This window comes from Synchiropus splendidus, chromosome 8 (assembly GCF_027744825.2).
Source record: "Synchiropus splendidus isolate RoL2022-P1 chromosome 8, RoL_Sspl_1.0, whole genome shotgun sequence".
Classification (NCBI taxonomy): domain Eukaryota; kingdom Metazoa; phylum Chordata; class Actinopteri; order Syngnathiformes; family Callionymidae; genus Synchiropus; species Synchiropus splendidus.
Genome location: NC_071341.1, coordinates 18333818 through 18347446, shown reverse-complemented (window position 1 = coordinate 18347446; position 13629 = coordinate 18333818). Strand labels below are relative to the sequence as shown.

At 44.7% G+C, this 13629-nt stretch overlaps 3 protein-coding genes across 3 annotated transcripts; 1 reads left to right on the top strand and 2 right to left on the bottom strand.

Moving 5' to 3' along the window:
* The first annotated feature begins 599 nt into the window (after positions 1 to 599).
* otol1b (otolin 1b) lies at positions 600 to 4293 on the top strand. Its single transcript, XM_053872236.1, has 4 exons — positions 600 to 978; positions 1048 to 1137; positions 3262 to 3333; positions 3401 to 4293. The coding sequence occupies exons 1-4, from the start codon at positions 600 to 602 to the stop codon at positions 4291 to 4293; spliced, it is 1434 nt and encodes a 477-aa protein (XP_053728211.1).
* A 277-nt stretch (positions 4294 to 4570) lies between these two features.
* LOC128763995 (low affinity immunoglobulin gamma Fc region receptor III-B-like) lies at positions 4571 to 6535 on the bottom strand. The gene is made up of 5 exons (XM_053873328.1): positions 6421 to 6535; positions 6319 to 6348; positions 5923 to 6213; positions 5253 to 5525; positions 4571 to 5183 (listed from the first exon to the last, which is right to left on the bottom strand). The coding sequence occupies exons 1-5, from the start codon at positions 6473 to 6475 to the stop codon at positions 4915 to 4917; spliced, it is 918 nt and encodes a 305-aa protein (XP_053729303.1). The 5' UTR covers positions 6476 to 6535; the 3' UTR covers positions 4571 to 4914.
* A 526-nt stretch (positions 6536 to 7061) lies between these two features.
* rabgef1l (RAB guanine nucleotide exchange factor (GEF) 1, like) lies at positions 7062 to 13352 on the bottom strand. The gene is made up of 8 exons (XM_053872122.1): positions 12564 to 13352; positions 12157 to 12320; positions 11762 to 11940; positions 11276 to 11357; positions 11060 to 11192; positions 10908 to 10999; positions 8929 to 9185; positions 7062 to 8864 (listed from the first exon to the last, which is right to left on the bottom strand). The coding sequence occupies exons 1-8, from the start codon at positions 12743 to 12745 to the stop codon at positions 8490 to 8492; spliced, it is 1464 nt and encodes a 487-aa protein (XP_053728097.1). The 5' UTR covers positions 12746 to 13352; the 3' UTR covers positions 7062 to 8489.
* Positions 13353 to 13629: the final 277 nt, after the last annotated feature.

Genomic DNA, 13629 nt, shown 5'->3' with positions numbered 1-13629 from the left:
AGCAAGTCAGAATATAAAATAAGTCTGTGCGCTTTTAAGCATCTGATCAAGTGCCTTCTGCTCAAAATAATACCATATGTGACTAAGATCTATAGACTCTCCGTGTCAGTCATACCTAAATGAATAAAAAAGGTGATGAACCGCTGTCGGTCCATGGCGCTTCTCCTCCCACAACTGACTGTATATAGAGATTTATTCACAAAATCCGGTAATGACAAGATAAAAATTATCTTGAGATTCAAATGATCCCAAAACATTATCTCAAGATAACAGTTATCTCGAGACAAAAAAGAAAGTCATGCATGTCACAAGCAAAAAAATAAACACACTTCCAGGACTCCGTAGATACATGGGATTATTTATTTTGCATTATTAAAATCAAAATGGGGTTCCAAAGACCAAAGTCCTTCTCTGTAGAATCTAAGCTGTTAGCATTCTATGACTGTATGCAGCAGAAGTTTAAGTATAAATAAACCTCTACTTTTCTAGAAAAAAGAGCCCGGCGTTGCGAGTATGATAGCGAGCCGTGCTCGTATTGTGCTGGACTGTATCTCACTGGTGAGTTTCTGTTTTTGTCCGTCCTCAGAACCCAGTGAACCATGCGAACTCTCTCCTGTCAGTCCAACCTTCTGCCTGTAGTAGTGGTGGCTCTCACAGTGGTGTCCTGCGCTGACGCCAAGACCACAGCCAAGCCCAAGTATCTCTTCACCAAGAAACCCGTCCCTCAGGTCACCGCTCAGCACCCGGTCACCCCCACCGTGGCGAAGAGCAAAGTGGGGTTCGGTCTACACCCTGCCGAGCCCCAACCTGCGCCCACCACAGAGAGGAGCCAGCAACACTACCAGGGTCACACTGAGCCGCCAGGTGTGGGGCCGGAGAACTACACCCTGGATTACAGCGAGTGCTATTTTAACTTCTGTGAATGCTGCCCACCTGAGACGGGCCCGCGGGGTCCCAAGGGAGACAGGGGCCTGGATGGTACAAAAAGACGTCTTCAGAAACCAGTGGATTGAAGACAGCTAACTGCATAAGTATGTTTTGTTTAAGGGCCGCCTGGGGAGAGAGGCCTGACAGGAGCGGCTGGGTTGCCTGGGCCCCCAGGTATGAGCGGCCCGATGGGGCTGAAAGGAGACAGAGGTGAGTCAGATTGAAATCACACACAGAGTCTTGGTTAAGCCCAGCTGCCATTAAGGTAGTGATCCGGTCTGAGTTTGCAAAAAGCAGGACACTACCATCCTGGAATACATCCAGAAACAGGGCGACCGCGTGAAGCCGTCTTTATATAAACTGCAGTCTCTCTAATGTGACATTAAAAAATGTAATGTTAAAAACAGAGGGGAAACTAACTCAAACTCAAGACTAGGGAGACCAAATCCCAGACAGTTTTGGAATCACTCCAGATGCATTTTTCACCCTCAGAAACTGGGCATGTCCAGCACAAACAGGGCTTCTGGTCACCCCAGGAGTGCAGACTCACATTACTGCCAGTGTTGGTTCAATAAAGCACATTGACATTTCTGCCTTTCTGACTTCAGCTAACCACATTAGAAACTGTAACTGTTGTGAGGGGCCATCATCAAGAGAAAGACAGTGATGGCTACAAGAAGACAATGATGAAAATATATCCAAAATATTTACGTAAGTAACAAGGACAAAATGAAGTTAAAAAGATTAAACCTAAGTAAGGATGTTAAGAAGTGTAAATATGTCATGAAACCTATTGAAATATTTCATTTCCTATCAACTTTATTTGAATAAAAATCAACAATGGACCAGACGTCCAAGCAATTTATTTCAAAATATATTTTCAATATTCCATCAATGTATTTGGAGGAATCAGAAAAACACGCAAAAATGGCCAATGAAAAGAAGGAAATTTTAGTCTTAAAACAAGAACATGCTGTATTTACTGCTGAAGTGGTGGTGGTGACTAATAAAGAACGAACAAAAAAAAGCAGAAAATTACAAGATATCAGTTATAGTTTTAGTCTGTTTAGTCAACAGGGCCAAGAAAATACAGGCATCGGGCCACATATGGCCCCAGGCCGCACTTTGTTTTAATACATTGAAAATAAAAAGGAGAGAAGTGGTTGTCTCCAGGAGTTTGACTGATGCTGGTGTCCTGTTTAAATCCTTATTGAGGAGTGTACGTACTAGCACCACAGTGAAATGGCACCACACAGGTCATGTGATCCGCTTCCATCTGCTAGATTCAGCACAAGACCACAGAGTAAAACTGATCACTTTGAACAACAATAAACATCCTTTTGCTTGTCAACATCATCCATGAACTGACTTTATGACATTTACACGTAGCGATAAACTAGCAGGGGCCAGGTGAGCGAGCAAGAGAACCAGGCAGAGAATAGGATTTTAGCAGCATGTCAACACAGCAGAGATGCACTTGAGGACACTGATGTGTTCAATAAAGTAGGAAAGTTAAATTCGCAACTAAAGAGAACAAGAGGACTTTCTACCAAAAATGTTTGCTTGACATAGGTCACATTCTAAACACAAGGATCTTGAATAAAAAAAAAGCAGAACAAGGAAACATCTGCCGTGGATTACGACATGCTTCTATTGAAAAACTTCCGCGTATTAATTGACACAGCAAATTCTGCTTGTTGAACCTGGCAAATAAATACCAGCGTTAATAATCCATCTGGAACAGCTTCAGCAAAACTGAACTGCAGAGGTGGGCAATTGCATTTCCTAAAGGGCCACATGAGAAACTGTAGCTGTTGTGAGGGGCCATCATCAAAAGAAAGAGAGTGGTGACTACAAAACATGGCGGAAAAACATCCAAAATATATACGTAAGTAACAAGGATGAAATTAACCAAAAAAAAAGATTGAATGTAAGTAAAGATATTAAGAAGTGTAAATATGCCATGAAACCTATTGAAATATTTCATTTCATGTGAACTTTAATGAATATTAAATCAACATAACTATGGACCAGACGTTATGATAAAACCAAAAAAAATCAAAATGTATTTTCAATATTTCTTCAATGTATTTGGAGGAACAAGAAAAACACAGAAAAATGGCCAATAAAAAGAAGAAAATTATAGTCTTCAAACAAGATGCTATGTTTATGCTATATTTACTGTTGAAGTGGTGAAATTACAACCTATCAGTTATAGTCTGACGTCAAAAGGGCCACGTAAATACAAGCAACGGGGCCGCACTTTTCCCAGGTCTGCTGTACTGCAACTGTTACAGGTCATTTAAAGAGTGTCATTGAAACCTCATCTTTCAGGGGATAAAGGCGACAGAGGCAACTATGGTTCTGCAGGAACACCTGGAGTTCCAGGAAAACCAGGACTGAAAGGTCGGAAAGGTTCTCATGTCCATCCACAAGCTGTTTCTCTTTTGACGCGGTGTTTTTGTGCCTCCAGGTGAGATCGGCCTGAAAGGGGAGAAAGGTGAAATAGGGTTCAAAGGTTCCAAAGGAGACGCTGGGCAGAAGGGTGAGCCCGGTCAGAATGGGACAGCTGGGGAGAAAGGAGAACCAGGCAAAGAGGGGCCAGTGGGGCCTCCTGGAGCTGCTATTCTGCAGGGGGCTAAAGGAGACAAAGGGGATAAAGGGGAGTGTGGCACATTTGGGGAGAGGGGACCGAAGGGTGATCGTGGGGACACCGGTCCGCCTGGCATCCCAGGCGCAATGGGGATCCCTGGAGTTAATGGAAAGCATGGCGCCTCAGGCCCTGTTGGTGTCCGAGGGGATCCAGGGCTTCCTGGACCACAAGGAGAGCAAGGGGTGAGAGGGCTGCAGGGACCTCAAGGCGTAAGAGGGCTGCCTGGGCCAAAGGGTGACAGGGGTTACCCCGGAGTGAGAGGTGAGCGCGGGTTCAGGGGGTTCAAGGGTGCGAAGGGAGCCGGGGTCCCACAGAAACGCTCAGCCTTCAGTGTAGGCATCTCCCCCCGAAGATCTTTCCCGCCTTCGGGGTTCCCGATCCGCTTCGACAAGATCTTCTACAACGAAGAGAACCACTTCAACATCACGTCCAACAGCTTCACTTGCGTCTATCCGGGGGTTTACGTCTTCTCCTTCCACATCACGGTGCGGAACCAGCCTCTCCGTGCCACTCTGGTGGTCAACGGGTCCAGGCGCGTGAGGACGCGGGACTCTCTGTACGGGCAAGACATCGACCAGGCCTCCACTCTGGTGGTGCTGCGACTGGCCGCCGGGGATCAGGTGTGGATGGAGACCTTCAGAGACTGGAATGGAGTGTACGCCAGCAGCGAGGATGACAGCGTCTTCTCCGGCTTCCTGCTTTACTCGCCCTAGAACAGGCCACGTCGGAAGTTATCCTCAATCAGGGGCTAGGGGCCGCTGCAGAGCCGGCAACTTCTCAAGAACTTTTGTCCTGTACATTACACGCAGCTGAGCGTAGAAGCAGATCTGCATGCAATCGAATGTTGTTCTCATCTCGTATGTATCATTTTGTTTACTGAATAAATACATGTGTAAACACTCCATCCATCTATTGAGGTTTAGTTCCCAGGAACTAAGACGAAAACACAGGCCAAAGTTGAGTTATCTGGGTATATTTATTGGGCTAATGGCTACATTGAACACTTGGACATTACAATAGAAATCAGAAGCAAATAATTCAGATAAAAGATACAGATTTTTCACTTTCGGTTTATTTAATTCAGACATCTTGAATTCTTCCCATTTTTGTTCCTGTTTGAAGCAGCAGAATAAAGGTCTTCATTTTGCAGGTGCGGACGTGGACCCTGGAAAATCTGGCTCCAAAAATGTAATGGGTGAGAACCAAAATTCTGTTTCCCGAGAGGTTAGAGGGTTGAAGTCTGAAGCATTAGTTACGGAGACCTCGCTTCCTTAAAGGGACCGATGACCGGCTCTGACCTTGAACAGCAGCCAGTCATAGCAGACTTTGATTCCTTATCGAAACCTTCTGGCCTCACTCAATCTCAGAAGACCCAACTGAGGCACCCGTACCTTGCAGGTGTACAAGCCAGGCTGACGGCTGAGCAGGACGCGGTTGAGGGAGGAGGCGGGCGCCACCTGGGTGTCCTGCTGGTAGAAGTAGTAATGGGCTGCAGGGGCGGGCTCCGGAGCGTTGTACTGGACGTGACACTCTAGCCTCATCTTAGTCGCTGGAATTTTTGGATCATCTGTGACCATCACCAGCACCGGCTTGGTCAGAATCTCTGAGGTGTATGAGCAGAAAAACAGAATAATGGAGTCACACGCCTCCAAGCAAAAACGTGTCCACCCACCTAAGATTTCCACGTAGGTTGGAGTTGAGATGACGGAGTACGTCTGCCTCTGTATGTCCCATGATGCCCTGCAGGAGTAGCGCCCGGTGTCCGCCAGCGTCACGTTGCTCAGGTAGAAGCGTTGGTTCAGTTGGCCATTTCTCATGACTTCCACACCGTTTTTGTACAGGATCACCTCCCGAACCTTGGGATTGTTTCGCAGGTCACAGCTCAGCTCCAGCGTTGTTCCCACCAGACTTCGATTCTGGGGGTTGTGTAGAATTGCCCACCCACCTAAAGGCGAATCACAAAAGTGAAACTGACGCCCTATTTTTCCCGGCACGGGTCTTATAAGCTTCGCTCTCTGTAACAAATGGTGTCAGAAGTGGGATGGTCACATGTTTGAAGCTGACCAATAGGATTGATTCATCTAGAGTGTCGTCAAATTGAGCGAGGTTAAATCCCAGTCGACCAGGGACAGGGTGTCTTGTGATGCACCAAAGGGCATGACCTTTTGTAGTCAAGGTCAGAGTTCGAGTGACGGATGGGACAGGAATTTGACATAAACACTCTCAGGGTTAGGCTGGAAAGACTGCACACCAGAATAATCGAACCCCTGTGGCAAGTGGGAAACAGCTGTGCTCAGCAGAATTTTGGTTTGAACAAGCCTCAGACAAAGACTGAATCTTACCGTCGACTTGGACATCCACAGGTGGACTGCTCTTGGTGTAAATGTTACCCTGGTCCGTGCCTCTCACTCCTCGACAGGAGTATTTCCCGTTCGCTTCCACCGACACTCTCCTGAGATACAGAACATCCCCTCCCCGAGGCAACAGCTGCAGGTCCCGGAACCACTGGATAGTCCAGGCGGAGTTGTAGTCGTCCAGAACTTGGCAACGGAGTTTAAGGTTCTCACCGGAGAAGATCCTGGACTGTCCGGACACAAACTCCACAGTGGGTTGGACTGAGACCTGAGAATGAGCTGCACACAACATCAAGCATAAAAAAAGTGACCATTTAAACACGTTAAGGCTTTTCTTGGCTCAAAATGCCTGTAACAGCAGCTTCTGTTCTAATGCATTCTGACCTGCATGTACCAGGTGAAGTGCGGGGATGACTGAAAAAGAAGAAATAACATGTTTAAACAAAAACAGTGAAATCACATGACGGAATCTGTAAAGTAGCTTACGGAGGAGAAGGACGAGCGAGTCCATATTGACGATGAGATTCTTATTTTTTCTCATCTTTATAGGTGAGGGAAGTGAAAATGTTGAGCTCCAAACAGGAAGCGACACCCAGATTTGTTTTTTTTTCATGTAACAAGTAGCAACACGAGCATCTTACACAACTAGCTGAGTAGTGTGGTGTATTTATAATACGCAAAGTCAGCAGGATTTGTGGTGTTTCGTTCACATTTTTTTCACCCACTTTCCTGAGAAGGATCGTTTCCACCCCTGACTCTTCAGAGGAGGTTCTAGAGAGGAGGTAAGAGGTTCTGAGAAGGTGCTGGCTGTCTCATGACTTCTGTGTGAATCTGATCAAAAACAAAAAGAACTGATGATCCGGCGTCTTTAAATCAGGTTCGGTTGATCGGCTTGAAAAAAAAACATTTTTAAAAAATATTTTTTCGTGTTTTTGTAGTAACAAAGCAGTCTTCTTGTGTTGTCCCCATCCAAGGCTCCTCATCCATTCAAGGTTCAGTCCAGTGTCCCACTACTGACACCACATTCAGGTCACACCGACTGGGTGACGCCTCGTGACAGCATCCCCACCTTTTCAGACAAGTCACCTTTTGGACGATATAATTTGCAGCCACATTAGAGAGTTTGAACATATGGCTTTATTAAAATATGTATCACAAACCAGGCAGCTTTACATCAGTAAAACCCACATGATGGGAGTTCAAACAACAAACCTGGAACCTTCATTGACACGTCCAACTAAACACTGGAGTTTGTTTTCATATTCTCACCATAAATACCATCTTAAGTTAGTTAAATACAATAGTTGACCATGAGACAACACTATATGGACTTAATCCCACATCATTACTCAATCTGAGGAAGGAAACATCAAAACTTTTGACAGCTGTTTTGAAACATTTTCATATATTTTTCAAAAATATATATGTCACCCATTGCGATATCATGCTTTCGCAAAACATTTCAGGTCAATAATTTGTAGTTGGATCAGTTGAGGAGTTGTCGGTTCAAATCCAGCTCAGACAGAAGAAAAAATACATGCATTGCGATTGGACAGAGCAGAGGCAAATGCTTTGGTGGCGAAAGAGCTGAGCCAGAAGGTAAAGCTCCACACTGCAATAAGATTTAGCCAGGAAACGTCTGGGCTTCATTGTAGCTCTCTAAGCTACCACAACAGTGTTCAATAAATATAATCTAGTCAGTAATTTAAGGGCAATAAATGTCCTCATAACTGACTTTATAAAACTTGGATGTCTCAGGAGACAAATGTGAGGGACACGAGTGCGCGGACTGATCGGAACATTTCACACATCGACAGCAGGATATGCAGATGGTCGCAGTTCAGAATGATGATTATCAAGGAAAAAAAAATCCAGCACCTCTGACTGAAGTACACTGCCTCATGACTGCCCCCCAGTGTACATACAAGGATGAAAACACAAGCTTCCTCTTTTCCAGAAACTAAACCCACTACTCTGATATTGACTCTTCATGCCAGTGTGGCTTAGGATCCGGAGGCTACAGGATGTGTTCAGGATGTCGAGGTGAATTTAAGTTGAGTTACAGAGGGGAATTGTTCCTTTCTTCTATTGTTTGGTTGCTTCAGGGAAGTTGCTGCTGTCTACTCATCATGAAGACACATTCATAACTAACACTCATTTGTCAGGAAAGTGCCTGAACAAGGGAGGTTTTGTCATATAACACTGTTTATTTATCTATTGGTTTCCAAGCAGGTTCTCAGGTCAGTGACTAATCTTTGCTTCAGCATTGTAGTGTTCTGATTCTAAATAATATAATAATAATATAATAATAATGATCCTCCATAATCCATTGTTTTATACCGTTCAGCTGCAACGGAAGATCATCAGAGGAGTCATGATCTCGGAAGGTCACTGGAGCACACAGTTGATCTATAAAACTCTTATTGCTGTGGTTCTGTCGTACGAACTCAGGATTTAGAGACAGTGTGGTCTGCAATATGGACTCACAGCAAGGTGTTTGTCCAGGAGTCGAGCCAACAGGCAGGAAGAACAAGAGGTTTTTCAGTCCAGATTCTTCATCTCAGAGTTTGGGGCAGCAGAGGCGGAGGAAGCTGTGGGTTCTCCACGTTGTCCGAGTCGATGGCTGACGCTGGGGTCTGAACGGCAGTGTTTGCTTTCGGTGCCTCCAACAAGTCGTGTAGAGCACTTTCCAACTGGTCTTGGCCCGTTGCTTTCACTTCCGCGGTCCAGTCGATGAGGTCTTTGTCCGGAGTCTCCTTCATCCGACTCCGGGGGTCTTGGGCTTTGTGAATGGCTTGGAGATCGGCGCCCGCCGTGCTGGACGGCGGTCTGTGGGGGGTCACCTGACCGGACATGTGAAGGTCAAACTCCTCAGCGGTCATGTTCAAAGACTGACCGTCCAGCTTCTCTATGAAGGTCACTGCGCAGCACTGAGGAGAGCAGACGGAAGAGGTCACTCCAGGCAAGCTGATGTCAGACAAAAGGCGTTCTCACCAGATTAGTGAAGTAGTAACCAGCCTCCCCCGTCATGAGGCGACTCGGGTTGGAGAAGCGCGTGATGTACTGAATGTTGGACTGAAGCCGCGGAGGGTTGGCTTTGAGCACGATGTAGATGAGCGTGGGCAAGAAGTCGTCAGCTGACACCAGCTCCTTCCTGCAGACTTTAATAGCGTTGCAAATGTGTTTGCTGCAGCGGGTGATGCAAGCCAGCTTGTCTTTCGGTACGCGCTTCGAATCCAGCTCAGTCAGGTCTGGAAGAGTTTCAGGAGAGGTTACTCTGAGTCAGACTGGCGAGGTGTCCACAGACAGAGATTTAAACAAGCGAAGCAGCAAGAATCCCAGCATGTTCATGACCAACAACTGGAGCAGTCTCTGGCAGATGGATCTGAAATGATCGGTTCAGGACACCAGACTCAGGTGGCTGTCTTCAGTCAGAGCCACTGTGGAGCTGGCTGAATTGTCTGTTCTCCTGACCTGAGATTTGCCCATGCTCATTCTAACACATGTCTGTGTTGAGCTTTTCTCAGAATCACTGTATGATTCATCCTGCACTTAGCAGTATTACTTCCCTCTTCCCTCCCAATTCTTATTTAGTAGGAATGGGTGATATGGAACAAAAAAAAAAAGAAAAAGGAAAAGAAAACATGATCAACTTTGTCATTTCGGTGGCAAAGATAACTATCACACATAAATGTTCATTCTATTCCATGTGTTGGACACTGCAGTTTTATGTTGAAACGTATTAGTGGAGTTTGTCTCCAACATCATGATTTGTTTATGTTTAAATATAATAGTTAACTAAGTGTAGAGATGAGAAACTCAATGTTTCACGTCTCTGGTAGAAGCCGCTGGTGTCTGACAGGCTGCTCTGCCAGCTTTATTTAGGGGTTAAATTGAGCCATCTGTCTGCTGTATCTCATGTCTCTGAACAGTTGACTTTAACTATGGACCAGTCTGGACACATTTCCTTGATGCTAGTGAAGAAATATAAGAAATAATGTGAATAATCATTTAGTTGTGTTGTATTCTCCAAATCATTATACAAACTGTCAGTACATGTGTGTGTGTGTGATGAAAAACCTTTTCACAATTTTCTCTCCTAAAATGGTTCTTTTTCATTGCCTTATTGAAGATTTCACCAATACTTTGACCACTTTAGAATTTGTTGATGGTCCCTAACTGATGCCAGGTCGTAGCATTAGTGCTGCCTGTGAGAGTGTGTCCGCGATCAGTGAACCCTAATGGGGATGCGGAAGAGGACGCCGTCGCCAGTACCGGAGCGGAGCTCCATTCAATATCCAACTATTTTCACCAGGGTGTATAGCCGAGGCGCCAGTGCAGTGGGAGACCTGCATGTGTTGGTGTGAACCAAGGTAGACGACCACGTCACAGAACCTATGAGGACCACTCCATCTAATAAAATAAACACAGATCCAGAGACCTACAGTTGACCAGTGTCATTGTCAAAATAAGTTTGGAACTACGATCGTGAACCACACTCTCACATGCTGGTATTGACTGTCAAACACCACAGCGCTGGAGAGCGCTGCGCTGTTCTTGTCTTGATGTATTCATGTATGCAGGTCCAATGTAGCGAGTGCACTGATAGTTTGTCAAATTTATCATGAGATGCAGAATTCTCATCGTGGGGATTGTTTTTGGCAGCACATCGTGTACAATAAGTTATCGTCCATCCCTATTATTCTATTATATACAGTATTTGTCCAAATTTTAAAGTATTTTTTCACATTTCAGACACTCTGCAGCAAATATCTAACATACACACCATAGGAGGCTTAAATCACAATCCAGAGACAGCTAAGCATCCAGGTGTAAACCTCCACTCTCAGCAGCAGCAGCAGCAGCAGAAGAATGGATGGATGCTGCAGATAATAATCCGAGCGCTGCATACTGGAACTCCTCTATCAGATGAACTAAACCAAGAGGAAGTGGTTCACTGAAATGAGACTCACCCATGATGGCTTTAATCACACTGTCGGATGCCTTGGGGATCTTCTCGTCCACTGGAGCGCAGAGCCTCTCCAGGGTGACCCAGTGTAAGGCTCTGTCAAAAAGACATCTGCATTATTCAGCCATTTCTCCGAAGAAGCCTTCAACAACACACCTGATTCTCTTCTGAAGGACCGAATCTTTCCTCTCATCATCTGACGTCGGGGGACAGAAGACTTCCTCGTAAAGACACGTCATCACGTACTTCTCTACTTCATCCATGATGTTCTCCACATGGTCCGCAGCACCTGAGGCACAAATAACAGAGGCATCTTCCACTGTTTCACAGGACTATCACAGGGCTGATATATGTGAACTCAGCCAGTTGCACCTTTGTATTGGACCTGGAGCTGCTCGGACAAACTGTGGTAAAATTCCTGCACACACTCCGACATCTCGTCAGCACTCAGGCTCTGGAGACCAAACACAAATACAGAGTAATACTGGAGACCAGACCACTGCTAATACAAAACAATTGTTTTTTTCCCACATAAAATGTTTTTTTTTGATTGAATGAACCAATATATGTAAAAACAGACTATAATCAAAGAAAGAATTTTTAACTCAAGTTAACTCAAACTTCTTATGTCACCTCCATGAACACATCTGTTGCATATTCCATGAAGCATGAATGCAATACGTTAACTGAAAAAGTAAAATAAATAGCAAATAATATAATTTCTAAATCTGATAAAAAAGTCCTGGTGTGGTAGTTAAAGGGCTACACACGGATGAGATAAAAGGACGAGATAAATTCAAGCACAACTACAAAAAATAGGTTGATCTAGATCCGCTTGTAATGGAAAACGTCACCAACCTGCTTGTGAGCCATGGTACCAGTAAAAGTCCGGCAGTGTTTGAAGATCTTGGCACCAAGCTTCTGGGGCTTGAGGAAATCGATGAACTCTCTGGTTACGAGGTCAGTGTCCTCGGCAGAATGCTGGTTTGGACGTGAGCTGGTACTCGGGCTGAAATGACCCTCAGTGGCAGCCGCATCTCAAGATCCAGACAAAAAAAGATATTATTTCTGAAAATGACGGGATTTGCGGCAAACGCATAACACAAGAGAATGTTTCCTTGTCATAGTTTTAACTGCAACCACAATACTGAAGGCTTTTAAAACAGGCAGCATCAGTAACACTAAAACTGGGGTGTTAGACACACAAAAACATCATACACAAGCTCTGCAAAATAAATATGTCACAGTTGTACCTGTTTTTGAAGATGATTTTGGATGAAGGGAAAAAAACCCAGACACCTTCCCCAGCTTTTCCTTAGTTTTGCGCTCCTCAGGTTTCCCAAAAGCGGTGAGGTTGGACGGAGAACCTGCCTTATGATCCCTGCGGGACGCGGCAATCTCTTCTTCTCTTTGCAACCTGCATAAGGGGTGGCATGGTGTTACGTTAGCAATAAGAACAGACAAAAGCCATTACAAAGATAAGGCATTTTAAAATCAAAACTTCACTGGACTTTTGGCTTGTTTAATTTGCAACGGGAGAAGGTGGGCGTGTTGGACTCAGGTGGAGATGCCAAGCAGGAGAGGGAGAGGGAGATGACCAATGATGCAAAACCTGCGGTGGTGAATTCGTGAGAGAAGAAGACACACATTAAAGACTAACCGTTCGGCGAGGGCACAGTCTTCTAGGATCTGTTTCTGACGGTCTGTTTGGTTGTTCTCCCGCCAGCACTTTGAGCAAAGCCCCTGCCAGGCACTGTTGCCGTAGAACCCACAACCTTTCTTGCAGAGCAGTTCCGACTGGTCCAGATGGATGCCCCGCCATTTGGACTGCTGGCTCTGCATACTGTCAGTCAGGAAACCTGCAGGAGTCAATGTACAAGAACAGCGACATACATACCGGCTATCATTAAAGAAGATTGGGGGCCGATCGACTTATATACTCGGTGAGATTCTTCAAGTGAGCTTTGATACATCATAATCTGGCTCATTCAAACAGAACCGCACGCCTCCTTGAAGTGAAATGTATTCGAATGATGGAGAAAAAATAGTGACTCACCCGCTAAAATCGCCCTGCAGCCACAGACAAACTTATTATCATTCTCTCTAACAAGAGCTATTTAACATCTCCAGCATTGCGGTGACGACATGACTAAATGGAAATGTATTGTTTTAAACGGCAGAAAAATAAAAGAAAAGCTTCATCACCTGTTTGTTGTGAGTCAGTATCAACTCGATGGCTTTAGCCGTAATAACAGTAATGAATATATAACGCTATGGAACTGTGACATCAGCACCTTATAACATCCTGTTTGATCCTTTACAAACATAAAATGAGAGTTAGATATGTTGTTCTTGCCCTCTTTTGACGGAGTCAGTTATCAACAACTGTCATTTTGCTAGCTAAACAGTGCCCTCTTCTTCTGCAGTGCATTGGCCGACTGATACACTGAAGTTAGATACCGCCATCTACCGGCAAGAATGTGTAACAACACTAACTTGAAATGACTATTTGGGGAGCGTAGTAGTATGATATAAAATATTTCTTCGGTTCCGTCGTTCATAAAAAGACACATTTTAGATGTACTCATTCATAGGATATAAATGCATTGTGAAATTTACAAAGTATTATACATTACATATTATTATTATTATTATTATTATTATTGCAATTTTCCAATGGAAATCGTTTGTATTATTATACTCTGTTTTAGTTTGCTAGTTTAGTT